This window comes from Hypomesus nipponensis, chromosome 10 (genome assembly GCF_054491055.1).
Source record: "Hypomesus nipponensis isolate SF chromosome 10, ASM5449105v1, whole genome shotgun sequence".
NCBI classification, from domain to species: domain Eukaryota; kingdom Metazoa; phylum Chordata; class Actinopteri; order Osmeriformes; family Osmeridae; genus Hypomesus; species Hypomesus nipponensis.
The window spans coordinates 6,588,226-6,602,783 of record NC_140370.1 but is presented as its reverse complement, the minus strand read 5'-3'; the positions used below and the strand labels follow the sequence as shown (position 1 = coordinate 6,602,783).

The window sequence follows — 14,558 nt, the reverse complement described above, 5'->3', positions numbered from 1 at the left end:
TGGATCAAACACAAGATAGCTCTGTGTCTACAGCAGAATACGTCTGACTCAACAAAGTGTTTCAGTGTAATCATCCTCAGGGGGATGATGATGGCAAGGGAAGGGATGATGTCACAGAGCGGATGTGGACGTCAGCCAGGGCGTCGTTAGACCCTTTTTACTGGGGCACGTGCCCCAGTATCAATCTGCTGTGCCCCAGTAAAATAGAAATTTTGAGTTTTAACAATTTACTTTATTAGTCAGTGCATTAATTTATATTGATAATCCCGGAAAAAAATGATCACAGTATCCCAATCAACGTTTGTAAAATCAAAGTAAAACACAAAATGAACGCAGAATTCCATGTTAGCGCGCTCTTCTGGGATTGCCAAATAGCCACTGCACGCACACAGAAGTCCAGGTGTTGGACTTGGCACACAAGTCAGAATTAAGGTAGACTAAGAAAACATTACAAAACTAAAGAACATTTCTAAATGATAGGCCTACCGATCATCTTATTTTGACTACAACATAAAAACTATTACATGAAGTTCATAAAATCTGTATTTCCACTCAAATTAATGCAAAAAAAACAAACAATTGATGTCCCTGCCAAAGCTGATATCAAACTTGCGCCCCTAAACTGTTGTATAGTGGGTTAAGCAAGGGGAGTTTCTATAGCCGAGTTGTGCATTGTGCGCAGCACATAAGATATGAGTACGGGCCTGTGCCCAAGTAGAGTTTCATGTCAAACAACGCCCCTGACGTCAGCTATTCATCTGCTCCTTGGGCCAGGAGCAGGATGCTGGGGGTGATGGAGGGAGCTGGAAGCTGGGGGTGATGGAGGGGGCAGGATGCTGGGAGTGATGGTCGGAGCAGGAAGCTGGGGGTGATGGAGGGGGCAGGATGCTGGGAGTGATGGTCGGAGCAGGAAGCTGGGGGTGATGGTCGGGGCAGGAAGCTGGGAGTGATGGTCGGGGCAGGAAGCTGGGAGTGATGTTGCATGGCTGGAAGCTGGGGGTGAAGGTTGGGGCCAAACTGGCGAGGGCCTCCAGGACCTCCAGTCCTCCAGACAGGAGCCACGGGACCAAGATAGTTTAGAGATCGCACATTTCCTTGTGGTAGGTTACGGTAGCAACCAAACTTCTATTATTTTTTAAGAGCAAGGTTGAAGAGCAGCATATTAAATCTACAATGGTGCACCTGGGACTCGGAGACAATGTTCAAAAATACATTATTACAGTTGATTGACACCCTCGAATTCTCTTCTATACACAGCTGAGACCATTGAATTGGGACCATTGTACAATAAGAACAAATTATTGCTTAGTGACATTGTCTTTATCCTGGATAATTGTGCTTTACTGATCCTGCAAGTTACACCATGGGGGTAATGGTACTAGACCATCTGCTATGAAACAATATGTAATTATTATTTTTTACCTTCATCAAACGATATTTAGATGACTGAGAGCCGTTTCACTCGCCTTTTTGGGTAGCATTCAATCAAATAGTTTATGAAAGATTGCCTAGCCGTGTGGACTTAAACCTGTGAGTGATTAATTTCTAGATTATTTAGCTAACTGGATTAAAGCATATCCTCTTAAGGGATGAGAAACAAAGCACAAGTATATTGTTGTCTTATATATAATAAGTGGACAAGCGACAGAAGATCAATTTACTGCGAGGGATTCCATTTCCAGAAGATTTATCTATAATCGGATAGAGAGATACAGAGACAGAGAGAAAGCAAAGGCAATTTGCAGTCTTACTGATAATTTTTTATGGTCCCCTGGAAATTAGTTCATTCTATGGCTTGCTGAATATCACTTAAAATAAAGCACATTTGCCAAACAAGAACAAAGCCTTACTGTTGTTCAGTGAGGCATGTACATTAACTTCATTGTATGGAGGAGTATCGGAACATTCAGAAATCCCTAAAAAGTTGACAAAAAAAATAAACATGGCCTCTTTAAACCTCTGCTATTACATATGATACTTTAACCTGTATCTAGCTAAAAAGTTGTATATCTGGTGCTCTACCATCGTCAAAAACTACAAGTCCCTACTACAATTCTCGTGTCTCTGCTGGTCCAGACTAGGAAGGCCGTTAAGGAAGCTGATTAATTTCATGGCCAGTGTGCATCAATACAGAGGCCTCGTCTGTCAACCCAAAGCTTCATTTATGCCCCCGTCGTTGGAGAAGGTCGTCGGGAGGAAAGCGATGTTTGATGTCTGAAGGAAAGGGACATTTTTAATGCTATCTGAGAGTAACTGCTCCTCTCTGCTGTTATTCATATCCTAATCTTCCTCTGCAGCCCACTGGCAGTATAAACCGCCTAAGGTCTGTGTGATGTGCACAGCCAGAGACCAGACAGTTACAAGGTGCTCTGCAAACTCAGATTCCAGAGTTTGTCAAACCAAGTTTAGATGCTGCTATTGGCAGTCAGGATTGATATTTGGAGTTTTATACCCATACAATGATCCATCTTGGAAATGTGGACATTATTCGATGGGTGCTGAAGGTTTATTTCCCTTTTGAAATGAATTAATTTTTTAGGTTTTTTGAAAACTGGAGTTACTTAAAGGGCAAGCTGTTTTCTTCAATGATTTGGCAGACAAAACAACCAGGAATTTAAATAAATTAACAATTTGAAACAGAGAAACATGTAAGCACCTCCTTTGGCCTGGAATTGTTTAATTGTTCAAGTGTTGACTAACACAGTTCTTACCAGCGACTGGTTCTTTAGAGGGGAAAAGCTTGTTGTCCACCGTCATGCTGATGTCACAGAAGACCTCCTCCTCATCTCTGTCAGCATCCAACTGGAACACCACATGAAAAAGAAAAGCTTAGATTTGTTAGTAATGTGAATATGAAAGTTAATTCAAACTTTTATATAATTTTACATGTGGTGAACAAGGACAAACACAAGGACATGTTGTTCAAACAATATGAGTTGGATATTTTTTTATTTATTTACCCCACATATGCAGAGCTTCAGTATTAGGAGATGAATTTAGTTCATTTCTACATTGCAATTGGTTTGATTCACATTTTTCAGCCTGTTTCTCATACTGCTTCCCAAACGTGTCCCCAGTGTGAATCCTCCCCCAACAGACTTCTTATCCCAGCTAATGCTTTGCTATTCAAGCTCTCATCTCACCAATCATCCCATTACTGAAATAACAATGACAACCACACAATATGCAAGGACAAACATCCAGTTTGTTCAGAGAGAAAGTCCATAATGAGCTCTCCTCTACCTTGGTGACCTGACTGTGTCTCAGAGTTACAGGACTTCCTCAAGAAAGATTCGGTAAGACGAACGCTGAAATCTCAAGTGTTTGGAAGGCAGAGGAATGACCCCCACTCACCCCCTCCTTCTACCAACACCTCCACGACTGGTTGCCATGACAACAGAATAGGAAAAGAATTGCCGGCGGACATTCAGTGTGGTGACTCCCCTAAGCCTCAAACCTACAGTCCCTGTTGAAGATCAGTGGAGGGGGGTCATTAAGGAATCAATGAGAAATACTCTGTCAGGACCCGAAAAATATACTGTCACTGAGCAAAAGCTCTCCTCCTCTAAGCCATTTTTCTTGCTGGGGGCTGTTCTCAAAGGTTTAGTTGAGGCACAATGTAATGCATGTTTTTTATTAAGAGACAGAGTGCTATCATTTGGAAACGCAAAAGGTATTGGAGTACTGTCTAAGCACTATGCTCGCAGAAATGTGTCTTTCGACACTTTGACAATTGAGTATTTGAGCCTGAAGTTGGTGTGGTTGTATTCATCAAATGAGTGGGATTATTGAATTATATGTGGAAGGTGCATCATTCCCCTGCCCAATCATAATTTTGCAAAATAAACGAGAATGTATTTAAATATGCCCACTGCATATGCCTGTTTAGCATAGGCCATGCACAAGATGAAAAGCAAATTTAGTACTTAATACTTGCGGCCAGAAAAAAATCTGGTCAAAAAGTTGATCGTTAGATTCACTCTCCACAGAATTTCTCATTTCATAGGTATAGCAGTACCTCTGACTTTAGCAGTACTTCAGCAGTATTACTGAAGAAGTCTGTGATTCAGTAAAGAGCTCTACCAAGACAGAGCTAAGAGTGATGGCAGCTTTCAAATGCAAGCAAATACCTATTCCTCTTCCATTTCTGATACCTCTTGGGAAAAGAGAACTGTCATTATTTGATTGCTAAAGCAGGAGCACAAAAGGGATTAAAGCTTTAATAAGGGCTTTTAAGCTCTACTAAGGAGTGTAGATAGTGAGTCACAAAACATTTATAGACTGCATATTTGACAAAAATACAACGCTGAATGCAACTGTTGGGTTCCCTCTTGAATGGCAGCTTGATCAAGCCACCTGTAAATTTGGCATGCATCTCTAGGTTTTTAGCATCTGTGCGACATAATGCCCCATGCAGGGTAAAGGAAGGCTGGGCGGGGGAGAGGGCTTTATTTAATCTTCCCATCTTTTAATGACAAAACCACTTTGTACCTCAACAATAATCTCCCCTTCCACAGCAATTTCCCATGACGTTTGATAGTGTACATGATGTAGGCCTGTGTGTGTGTGTGTGTGTATACACATGGTTTATCTGCTCAATGTATGGTGCAGAAGATTTTCTACCCCAAATAGAAACTTGAACAAAAAATCAATAACTTTTATTTATTGTGGAACTACACTTGCAATTGGTTAGAATATATATATATATATATATATATATATATATATATATACTAAAGAATTACGTGCTTATGAGCTCTCTGCAATGAAGTGGAAATGGGAAATACTACAATATATATATATATATATATATATATATAATAATATATTGTAGTATATAATATATATATATATATATATTGTAGTATTTCAGTATTTCCACACTTCATTGCAGAGAGCTCATAAGCACGTAATTCTTTAGTAGGTTAGTAGGGGTCGATAAATCAATGAAGTTCACTATGACTGTAACCAGAGTCTTGCTTTGAACAGTAAAAAAAAAAAATCAGTGATAACGCTCAATCCAATCGGCAATTTACATTTGCCAATGAGAGGGATTTTTTTCATACACAAGTGTGGGGAAAGGCTAAATAAAAATTTACAACACAATAACATAACTTAAATTAAATTAGGACAAAACTTAATTCCTACTTTGTGGCCTCAAATCCAAAAGAGAGATGCCAACTAAGAATCTAGGAGGTTTAAACCAGAGGTGACAAGTCTGTGTAATCCTGGACCAAAACAGCTTTCTTTCACCTCAGGAATATAGCGAAGGTACGCCCATTCATAAACCAAAATGATGCAGAGAAGCTAATTCATGCTTTTATTCCCAAGAAAGCCACTGAAAAACTACAGCTCATTCAAAGCTCTGCAGCTATTAACCAAAACTAAAAGGAGAAAACACATTAGTCCTGTCCAAACTACTTTACACTGGTTCCATGTTACCTTCAGAATTGACTTTAAGGTCCTTCTCCTCACATAGAAAGTTCTAAATGGACAAGGACCTAGCTACATTGCTAACTTTCTTATTAACTACACACCAGCTAGAACACTGCGATCATCAGATGCAGGCCTATTAGGTCACCAGCAGCAATCATAAGAAGATTGGTGATGCAGCCTTTGTCAACTATGCCCCAAAACTATGGAACACATTACCCATAAATAGTAGGGAAGCATACACGCTAGAAATGTTCAAAAGACAACTTAAAACCTACCGTTTTACCAAAGCATTTTACTCATTTTATCTCAGAAGGGTTTTATTACTTGTATTATTGATTTTATGTAAAGCACCTTGAACTGCAATTGTTGTATGAAATGTGCTATACAAATAAAGTTGTATTATTATTATTTATAAGAAAATCCTGTGTTTCATAGTAGTAGAGTAAAATACCAGCCAGAGCACAAAAACCTACGCTGTCAAGACAACAACAATTACAATAAATACATTCCTGTTACAGAACATGCGCTAAATTTTTATAGTTGTCATGACAACGACACGCTATTAATTAAAAGACTGTGTGCAACTGCTACAATACCTGCTGTAGTAGCAGTTAAAGTACATTTAATTAGCCAATAGCTGGCTGCCACAGCCAAAATAAAGCAGGTTGTCCTACAAAGTGATGTTGTTCTACAGGGTCTATAGAGAGGGTATTATGGGATGGGAGGATGACTACCGCCGGGAGGCCAGATGTGTCAGCTCCACGCGTCACAGCTGATCTGATCTCTCTCTCTGCCCTCTGTTCAGTGCTCTGCTCAGCAGAGACCGCCTGCAGCGCTTCCTTTAAAAGGGGTTTGCATGGTCCGTCCTTGGTCCAAACATTCACCAGTGCAGATAGCAGACACAAAGATGAGATTCAGCTCAAACTTTCAGGTGGTTACTCAAAGGCTTGATTCCAAACGCCTGTTTTGATGTTTTCAAATAAATCAATCAATTGTGGCCGGAGGAGGCCGGCAACGACTTCAGCACCACGCCCAGCACCCAGGACAGCAGATGGATTCCCCTGATGAGGGAGCACACCTGGCAGTCATCTTACATCGGGGGAGCATAAAAGGGCTGGGAAGGCAGCCACATGGGAGGTGAGGTAGAATAAGGAGAGTAGAATCAGGAGAGAGACAGTAGAATCGGGAGAGAGACACTAACTCCCCCAAGTGTCTGGCCCCACAGGCTGAGGACTCGGAGGACTGGAGCCCAAACACCCCCCCACACCCCCCACCCAGTGCCCCCCCCCCCATCTAAATATTTGTATACAAATCAACACTCAACTGACCGGCACTTCTAAAATGGAACAGAACAGTCCCTAGGAAGTTCCTTGTCGTAAATATGGAGTGTGACAACACCCGACCATCTGAAGTGCTCATATCCACATGCTAAGAGTCTTCTCACGGTTCAGCCTCATCGGGTGGCGTGCTTCTCTTTCAAAAGGCTCATTTGTGCACCAATAGCACTACAGCAGCTAATCCCAAACAATGCGACAAGCCTGGCCCTCTGAAGAGCCATTTACTGACTTTAAACCTGTAACAAGAGGTCGGTTTGCAGGGCAGACTCAGTGTGTGCACTTTGGACAGGAAATCCATAGTCTCTCCACCCAACCATGCTGGGTAATTATTCGTTTAGGCCAGAGCCGATGACCACTGGCCACTTACTGAGAGGAAACTGTCTGGGAAGCAGCAATGCAGACACAAATGTTTCATGGAAAACAAAGAGCATGAGAATACCTCAATCCCACTTTGCAAACATACAGTTTTAAGAGTTCAGAGGTGGTGAACTCTTCAAACTGTGGGTGTGTTGAGTGGGAGAATTCCGAAACATGGGAGATAGTAAAAAGTGAGATAGTAAGTGAGACAGAGAGTCAGAAAAATTAGGAATAAGTAGAGCGAGAGCGTGGGAGACAGACACACACAGGCAAAGACAGACAGGGGAAGCATGACAGACAGATTAGAGAGATGGCGTTTGTATGACAGCCGTGAGGTTGTGCGGACTGCCCGTGCGATTACATATTGTTGATCGGCTTGGCATTTCCTCCCCGTTTCTGCTCGCTGCTTTTTGTCAAACACTGCACAGTGAACCGGAGAGGAAAGAGCGAACAACCTCTGCCAGTCAGTGAGTGCAGCCACATGTAAGTAAAAATCAGGCTCTGAAAAGACATCTGGCCACACTGCGAATGACTCTCCGTTAGTGTGAAACAGCCTAGTCACTCGTGTATTCAGTTGATTTACGTTGTTATTATGATCAATAATATGTCCAGTATAAGGGATGGAGTTGTTTGGTTTGGTTTGGACAGGTTGGTATTGCATCACAGGAACTGACGGCTGGGATGGAAGGCTGCTATGACTCCATTTGCACCCAAGTCACACCTACCCAGGCTCCACACGTCTCTGCGGCCAACCACAAACCAGCAGGAAATAATGAGGACAGCAACAGCCACAAATTAGCGCCGTCCCTTCAATCCATTCTCATCACAGCCACAGTGAACGCCGGTGAAATTGATAGGGAGATAGACTTGTTAGGGGCGAAATAACTTTGTGTGCCTTTCTGCTGGAGTCAGTGCATGTGGGGAATGATAATGCAAATATGACTCCCCCCCCTCCCTCTCCCCCACCCCCTCCCCTCAACCCCACTCCCCCTCCCTCCCCCCAACCCCCCCATACCGTAACGATGAGGCCTCTCTCCTGGAAGTACTTCACCAGGGGGATGGTGTTCTGCTTGAAGTTGGTAAGGCGGCGCTCCGTGGCCTTTGGGTTGTCGTCGGGGCGACCCTGCTGCTCCGCCCTCTTCTCCAGGCGCTCCTTGAGACGCTGGTTGGTGCACGCCAGGAACACCACCAGGTCAGGACTACAGATCTGCAAGGGGGAAGGAGTAACACAGTTAGAGAGAAACAGAACCGGTTGGAATGTGGGGGCACGTTGACTTAATGCCTGTGTGTTTATGCTCTGAACGATATTGGAGCAAGCAGCACTTGGTTTTGAGAATAGCCTTGAAAACTTGACCCTGATGACCCCGGTGAGCCCTTTGTGACATTGCTCATTGATAGTACATCGTGTGATTGTAATTTCACGGCATGGGATGGAAACGTTGCCTATTCAGTGTGAATCCCACAAAACATCCACCTCAGACATCCACTCACACAATTTCATACAAACAAGTAGCAGCATGTAAATCTATTAGGCCAACCCTGTCCCCAGAAACTCTAAGTCTTTAATGAGGAACATGAGTCAGCTTCTGCTTCTGAGAAAGGACCGATTGGAAGACACAGGAAGGCGTCGGTAGCCACATAAGTGTCTGAAGAGCTGCTAATCCAAGTTTGGCTTAGCCAATAAGCACCATTCACCTCTGAGCAGATCAAAGAGTGTGTCCATTCAAAATATAGCATCACTGCATAATTCACGGGAGAACGTACACATTTGGGTCCCTTCTCTGATTCTTGTCATTAAGATGAGCCTTGTGTAGAGAAACTCTGTGGAGGTTACAGTAGTCCCTTCATGTTCTATTTTTATTTTCAGACATGCAGAGCCAAAAACAGATGTGAATTGCGTTGCTTTTGCAGCAAACTAGAAAGCTGGGACTTCAATTCATCAAACAAGGATTTTTGTTTCCATAGCTACCATTTTTTTTTTTTACCTAATTTTCTCAGTAGGCTTCACTTAAAGTTGTTAATGGCTTTACACACAGATATAAATCTCCTCTCAAGTCCATTTTCTCATTTGATTTCCAAAGGCGTGCCACACATGGGATACATTGCTACTATTTCAAATTCATTGGTCACCAACCAATTTTTTGTTTACATTTTGTTCAATGGGTTTTTGTGATACCATCACTTCCGTATAATGCCAGATGTGTCATGGAAATGATGCACATAGCCCACATCTGGTTCTCCAGGCAACCCTGTTATAGGAGCATGATCTTTGATGGACACCGAGGCAGCAAAACAACAAAAGTCTCTTAAACCCAGGGCAGTCCACTGAGTATGTAGTTAAGGCTTATTATTTGTGTGCCCATACAAAAACACACACACACACACACACACACACACACACACACACACACACACACACAGTGGTGTCTCTTGCCAAGAGAACAGGCTGCGAAAAAAATCTGAGGCAATTAAGAGTCACACATGAGATGACTTTCTCACCTACTTTGTATCCTCATCTAACACATTGTGATATATTTTGATGAGGTTGTGGTACTGAATACTAAAAACAAAATCGGACTTTCTTCATGCGACACAATCTACAACAAGAAATGTATAGCTGTCACAGCGAGTGGTGGAGTAGGACCCAAATGCAGGAGAGTTGACAGGCATAGTCGAACAAAGGGGTTTATTACTCAAAACAGGAACACACACACCGGGTACTCACGTAACAAGGGTAATGACAAGACAAAGACTGGACACAAAACAGGAACCTAAATACACAGAACCAAACAAGACACAGGTGGACACAATGAGACTAACGAGACAAACCACTGAACGAGACAGGTGAAGACAATATGGCAGGGAAAAACCAAAACAACAGAGGGGCACGGCTGTGGCCGTGACATACAACCACATTGCACTACTGTACCTCACTGTACCTCGCCACCAGGCTCCTGTATGGTCATTGACTTAGTCACTGATCTGCAATTTTGCACTATTGTACTGTACTCCACTTAGGTTAGAATAGGTTATAGGGTTGAAATAGGTTTTATGTGCATTTAGGGTCAGTATAGTGTATTATTTATTGTATCTGTAATTTAGGAAGTTTCAGTATTAGGGTTAGAATAGTCGATTATTTATTGCTATCTGTATATTTAGGAAGTTTCACTTATTTAAGATCAGCATAGATGTAAATTATGTTCTGTGTACTTATATGTTATGTTATGCCAGGTGCTTGCGTTGTCTTGTCTTAAGAATTTCAGTGCCCAGTCTGACCTTGTGATGTTCTGTGTACCTGACAAATAAAAGACTTGAACTTGAACATATAGCATAAGGTAAGTCCCGACAGCAGCCATGCTTATTTCTGTTCAAGGACAGACACGCTTGGATCTTGCATGGATGGAGCCAAAGGAAGTTTATGCTAAACATTATTCATCGTGTGAACCTTTAAAACGAGTCACCACCATGTGACAAAGCCAGTGCCAAATTGGCAACATTCCATGATGCAACTGTTCTAAACCAAGAGGGCTGGGGGGGGGGCAGGGAGGGAGGGAGTAGGTCTCTGAGGACAGCCAAGAGAGAATAAGGGATATTCTGAGGGAAGGGGGGGGTGTCTGGCAAAGAATTCCACTGAATCCCAGAGAGCAGACATTGTTTAAAGGGCAAAACAGCAGGAATAGGGACTCTGGAAGAAGGGGGGGGGGATTTCCTCGGGGGACCCTGTTGCCCACTGGGCTGCCAGTCTCTATCCAGTCTGATTGGGCTATCGGTGAGCACCAGTGGAGCTGGGCTCAGCTGAATGCCAAGGCCAACAAAACTAGCATGAAAGACGGAGAAACATGACTTTTCCACAGAAAAGTCAAGTCGAGTCGACTGATTTGTTGTGTGTTTACCCGCTTTATCAATGAACCCTCGTCCTGTTTATCTCAAAATACACATACATCGCCCTAGGCTCAGTTCAGTTGCTTGTAACCACCCAGAAGGGCAAGCTGACAGGACAACCTGCAATGCCTCTTGGGCTGCAACACACTCTTTCTCTTTATTTCTCTCTCTCTCTCTTTCAATTTCTGTCTCTATCTCTGTTCTCTATGTCTGAGTCTCTCTCTCCGATGCACTCCCTCTCTCCTTTGAGAAACTCAAAAGAGGCCACAGATGTCTACACCAATAAGACATCTTTCTGCTTCACTAATTGCACTCGGGCAGAATCTGCCGCCTTGATCCTTGAAAATCATCCCACAGAGTATTGTTATAATGTTATAACCCTCGTATAACCCTTACTTTAATGACAGTTTCATGACTAAGTGGGATTAGTCATTGATCATCCTCAGCATTTGGTCACTTTGCTCATAAGCAGATGAAAACCCCCTCACAGACAAAGTCGTCCCATAATCAGATTGTAAATCCCACGGCCACAGTCACCAGGACCAACGCTGCTGAGGAGCTGCTCTGATTGGTTGCCTGGACATGGCCAATACACATAACTTGGCCTGGCATGAACCCTGCCACCCCCTCATCTTTGTCATAAATGAGGAGCAGTCCCCCCTCCCTTTCTACACACACACACACACACACACACACCCTGGACTCAATTTGTAGAGCAGCATCCCGAGGGCACATATGAGATTTGAATCACGTCTGCATGCGGTAGTCTCGGTTCATCTCTATCTGATGTTCACCATGCACGGTCTGAGGACAGAAGGTACATCTAATCATTTTTCCAACAGGGCTAGAGATAACCATAACAAGCAGTGGCGCTGCCAAGGAGGCGGCAAAATGGTGCCCTATTACCCTGGCCACCCATATGAAAAACTTCTGGGGGCACCGCTAGCAACAAGGTCATAACTTTATAATAGGATGCTTTTTTTGCCATCCAGTTGCTACATGAGTCTTTATGTCATTCCAGCGGAATATATCTTCTAGGCCCCTGAGCAGAAGTCACAACTCAGGACCTCATTACAGGAACGCTGTGGGCTCTGCTGCAGGACTAGGAAATGATGAAGATAAAACATTAATTAACCAGACGTGCCCAGAGAAAAAAAGGTATGTGCCAAAAGACTGAATAAGATTACAAGAGACACACTGAAAGCTACTCTTTGATTCCCAAAGCTAACAGTTGAAAGGTGTTCAGCAGATATACATGTAACAACAACTACCATATAACGTGTAACCTACCATTTCAGGTATAAACTACCATAGGGTACTAGTAATTACAATTACAAATGAAACCATGGAATACAGTACACCTTGTTCCCCTTTAACACAATCAATTAATTATATATTATCTGGTGGGTAAAATTGAGAGAAAACTTAAAGATTTCGATTTCATTTTACTTGCTAGAATTGGGATTTTATAGGTGAACGCCCCGTGAGAAGCGACAGTGTTTCACTACTACCTCTAACAAGGCATCTCAACCCTGTGTTGACGGTCACAGGACTCACCCCACCCCCCACCCTGGATCTTGTCACTGTCTCTTTAATTGGTGTGAACTAAGGAAGGAAATATGTCGTTGCCACTCATTTACCTCCACGACTCGAGCAAACAGTCAATTCCATGACCGATTGGTCTCGGAGCGCCGGCTTTATGAGCCTGTTTACATGTGCTGACCGCGGTGATGCCGAGATACGACCTAATGTCCCCGCCGACTGCTCCGAAAGGTTACCGTTCACAATGATAGCCCTCTCAGTTTGTTTCCGCTCTGGGAGCACGCAATCTGATTTCCTCTACAATGGAAACACATTTAGTCCTTCTACTTGACCTATCGTTGTGCATGCAATGGGTAATGGTTCTTCTTTTTGCGTAGTGAGTGAGCCTGTGGATACCAGTGACTGACAAAAGAGTCAAAAAAACAGTGCATCAACCAGAATGAAAAAGACTGAATTTGTTGAAAAAGCGCCTGGAAAAAAAACCCTTCCTGCAAGATGTAGGTGAGGTTCTGGATATGATTTATTCTGAGTGTAGATCATCCATTTCTACTTCCAATTTGCGACTTCAAATCTGTCAATATCCATACCAGTACATACTTCAATGGCATGGATATTGATCTGGCCACACTAAACAACAATCTAAATAATAGCAAAGAGAAAAACAATCCATAAGACAAAAAAAAATAACACAAAAATGGTTGTCAATCCCTGCAGAGTAAATCTAAGAAACATTCTTTTTAAGTGACCTCACCTGCCCCTGCCCCTCCCATGTAGGATGATCTGAAAAGCTGATGAATGTTAATTGAGCTCCAAGATAACGAGAGAATCGACCGTTCTCCCAATGGCCACTCGACTGTAAAGCTAGAATTTCCATGAAGCGGGTAAACAACAAAGCGCCCGGGCCTTGCACAAACATCCCTCCATTGTTGCATGTGTGCGGAGTTGTCGGCACAGAGGAATGGAAAACCTTTGATCATCACCTTCGTCACGTTGTTTTTGTGAACGCTCACCCATTCTATGTTGTCATTCGCAATGCAGGGTATGTTCATGAGGTAGGCTGCAAACATGGGACTGCTGTTCCCAATCACCAACCAACCAATTGGCACACTCTTTACACCTAACCGTCCTGCACTAATGCAAATACACTCTTGACAAAAGGTCAGAGTCTGTGTTTGCCTATCCCGTCTGCAGACAATGACATGCTGCGCCAATCAATAGGGACCCCATGTTGTCAGTGTTTGAAGTTTGTTTTAGGTAGAGCTCACCTGGTCCTCGAAGGACAAGGCCTGTCCAACGTCACGGGGGAAGCCGTCGATGACGATGCCGCTCGCATCCGGAATCTTCATTATCTTCTGTTTGATCTCGGTGATGGTGGTCTCCTGTGGGACCATAGACAGACACTTCAACGCCGACATGTTTTTCATGGCACGGGGATGAGTGTTTCAAAGAAAAGACAACACAAAGCGGCAGGACGGAGTGACTCGGTGGAGAGCGGTCGTGTGTCGCACCACAGTTCTCACACACTCTCCGTCTTCACTCCTTGCTCTACTCTTCCTCTCTCACTTCGGATCTTCTCTAAATTAGGATGTAAACATGTATAGTGCTCCGTTGCTTTTCTCATTTGTCCACAAGGCTCTCTTTAACAAGGTGGCTTGGCAGCATGCATATCTCCCTCCTGCACAGGGCTACAGCGACGGCATGCTTTAGTGTCACTTATGTCTGGGGGAGTTGGGAATGTTCCAGGCTGTTACATATAAAGACAGACGGGAAAAGCATAATAAAGCAGAACTATCTGGGTAGCATCACTATTTAAAGATATCTACGACAACCAGGAATACCAATGCATTTGAGTATCTGACACAATTAGCTAATGTTCCTAGCAGACTGTTGTTTTTTCCAACAGGCAGGCTGTGCAGCAAAGGAATGACCTAGACTTCAAATCTATCGCAGTCAGATTGCCTCTGTGCCTCAAACTAAGCCCTATGTTCCAGACTGGGGTTTGAT

At 43.2% G+C, this 14,558-nt stretch overlaps 1 protein-coding gene across 1 annotated transcript in view; it reads right to left on the bottom strand.

Annotated features, from left to right (window-relative positions):
- Positions 1-14,558, bottom strand: part of ak5 (adenylate kinase 5) — a 32,037-nt gene that overhangs the window by 13,004 nt on the left and 4,475 nt on the right. The window contains exons 5-7 of the mRNA XM_084707889.1: positions 13,820-13,933; positions 8,146-8,337; positions 2,712-2,802 (exon numbers count right to left, since the gene is read on the bottom strand). Coding sequence (XP_084564015.1) covers positions 2,712-2,802; positions 8,146-8,337; positions 13,820-13,933 — 397 coding nt within the window. The remainder of the gene's footprint in view (positions 1-2,711; positions 2,803-8,145; positions 8,338-13,819; positions 13,934-14,558) is intronic.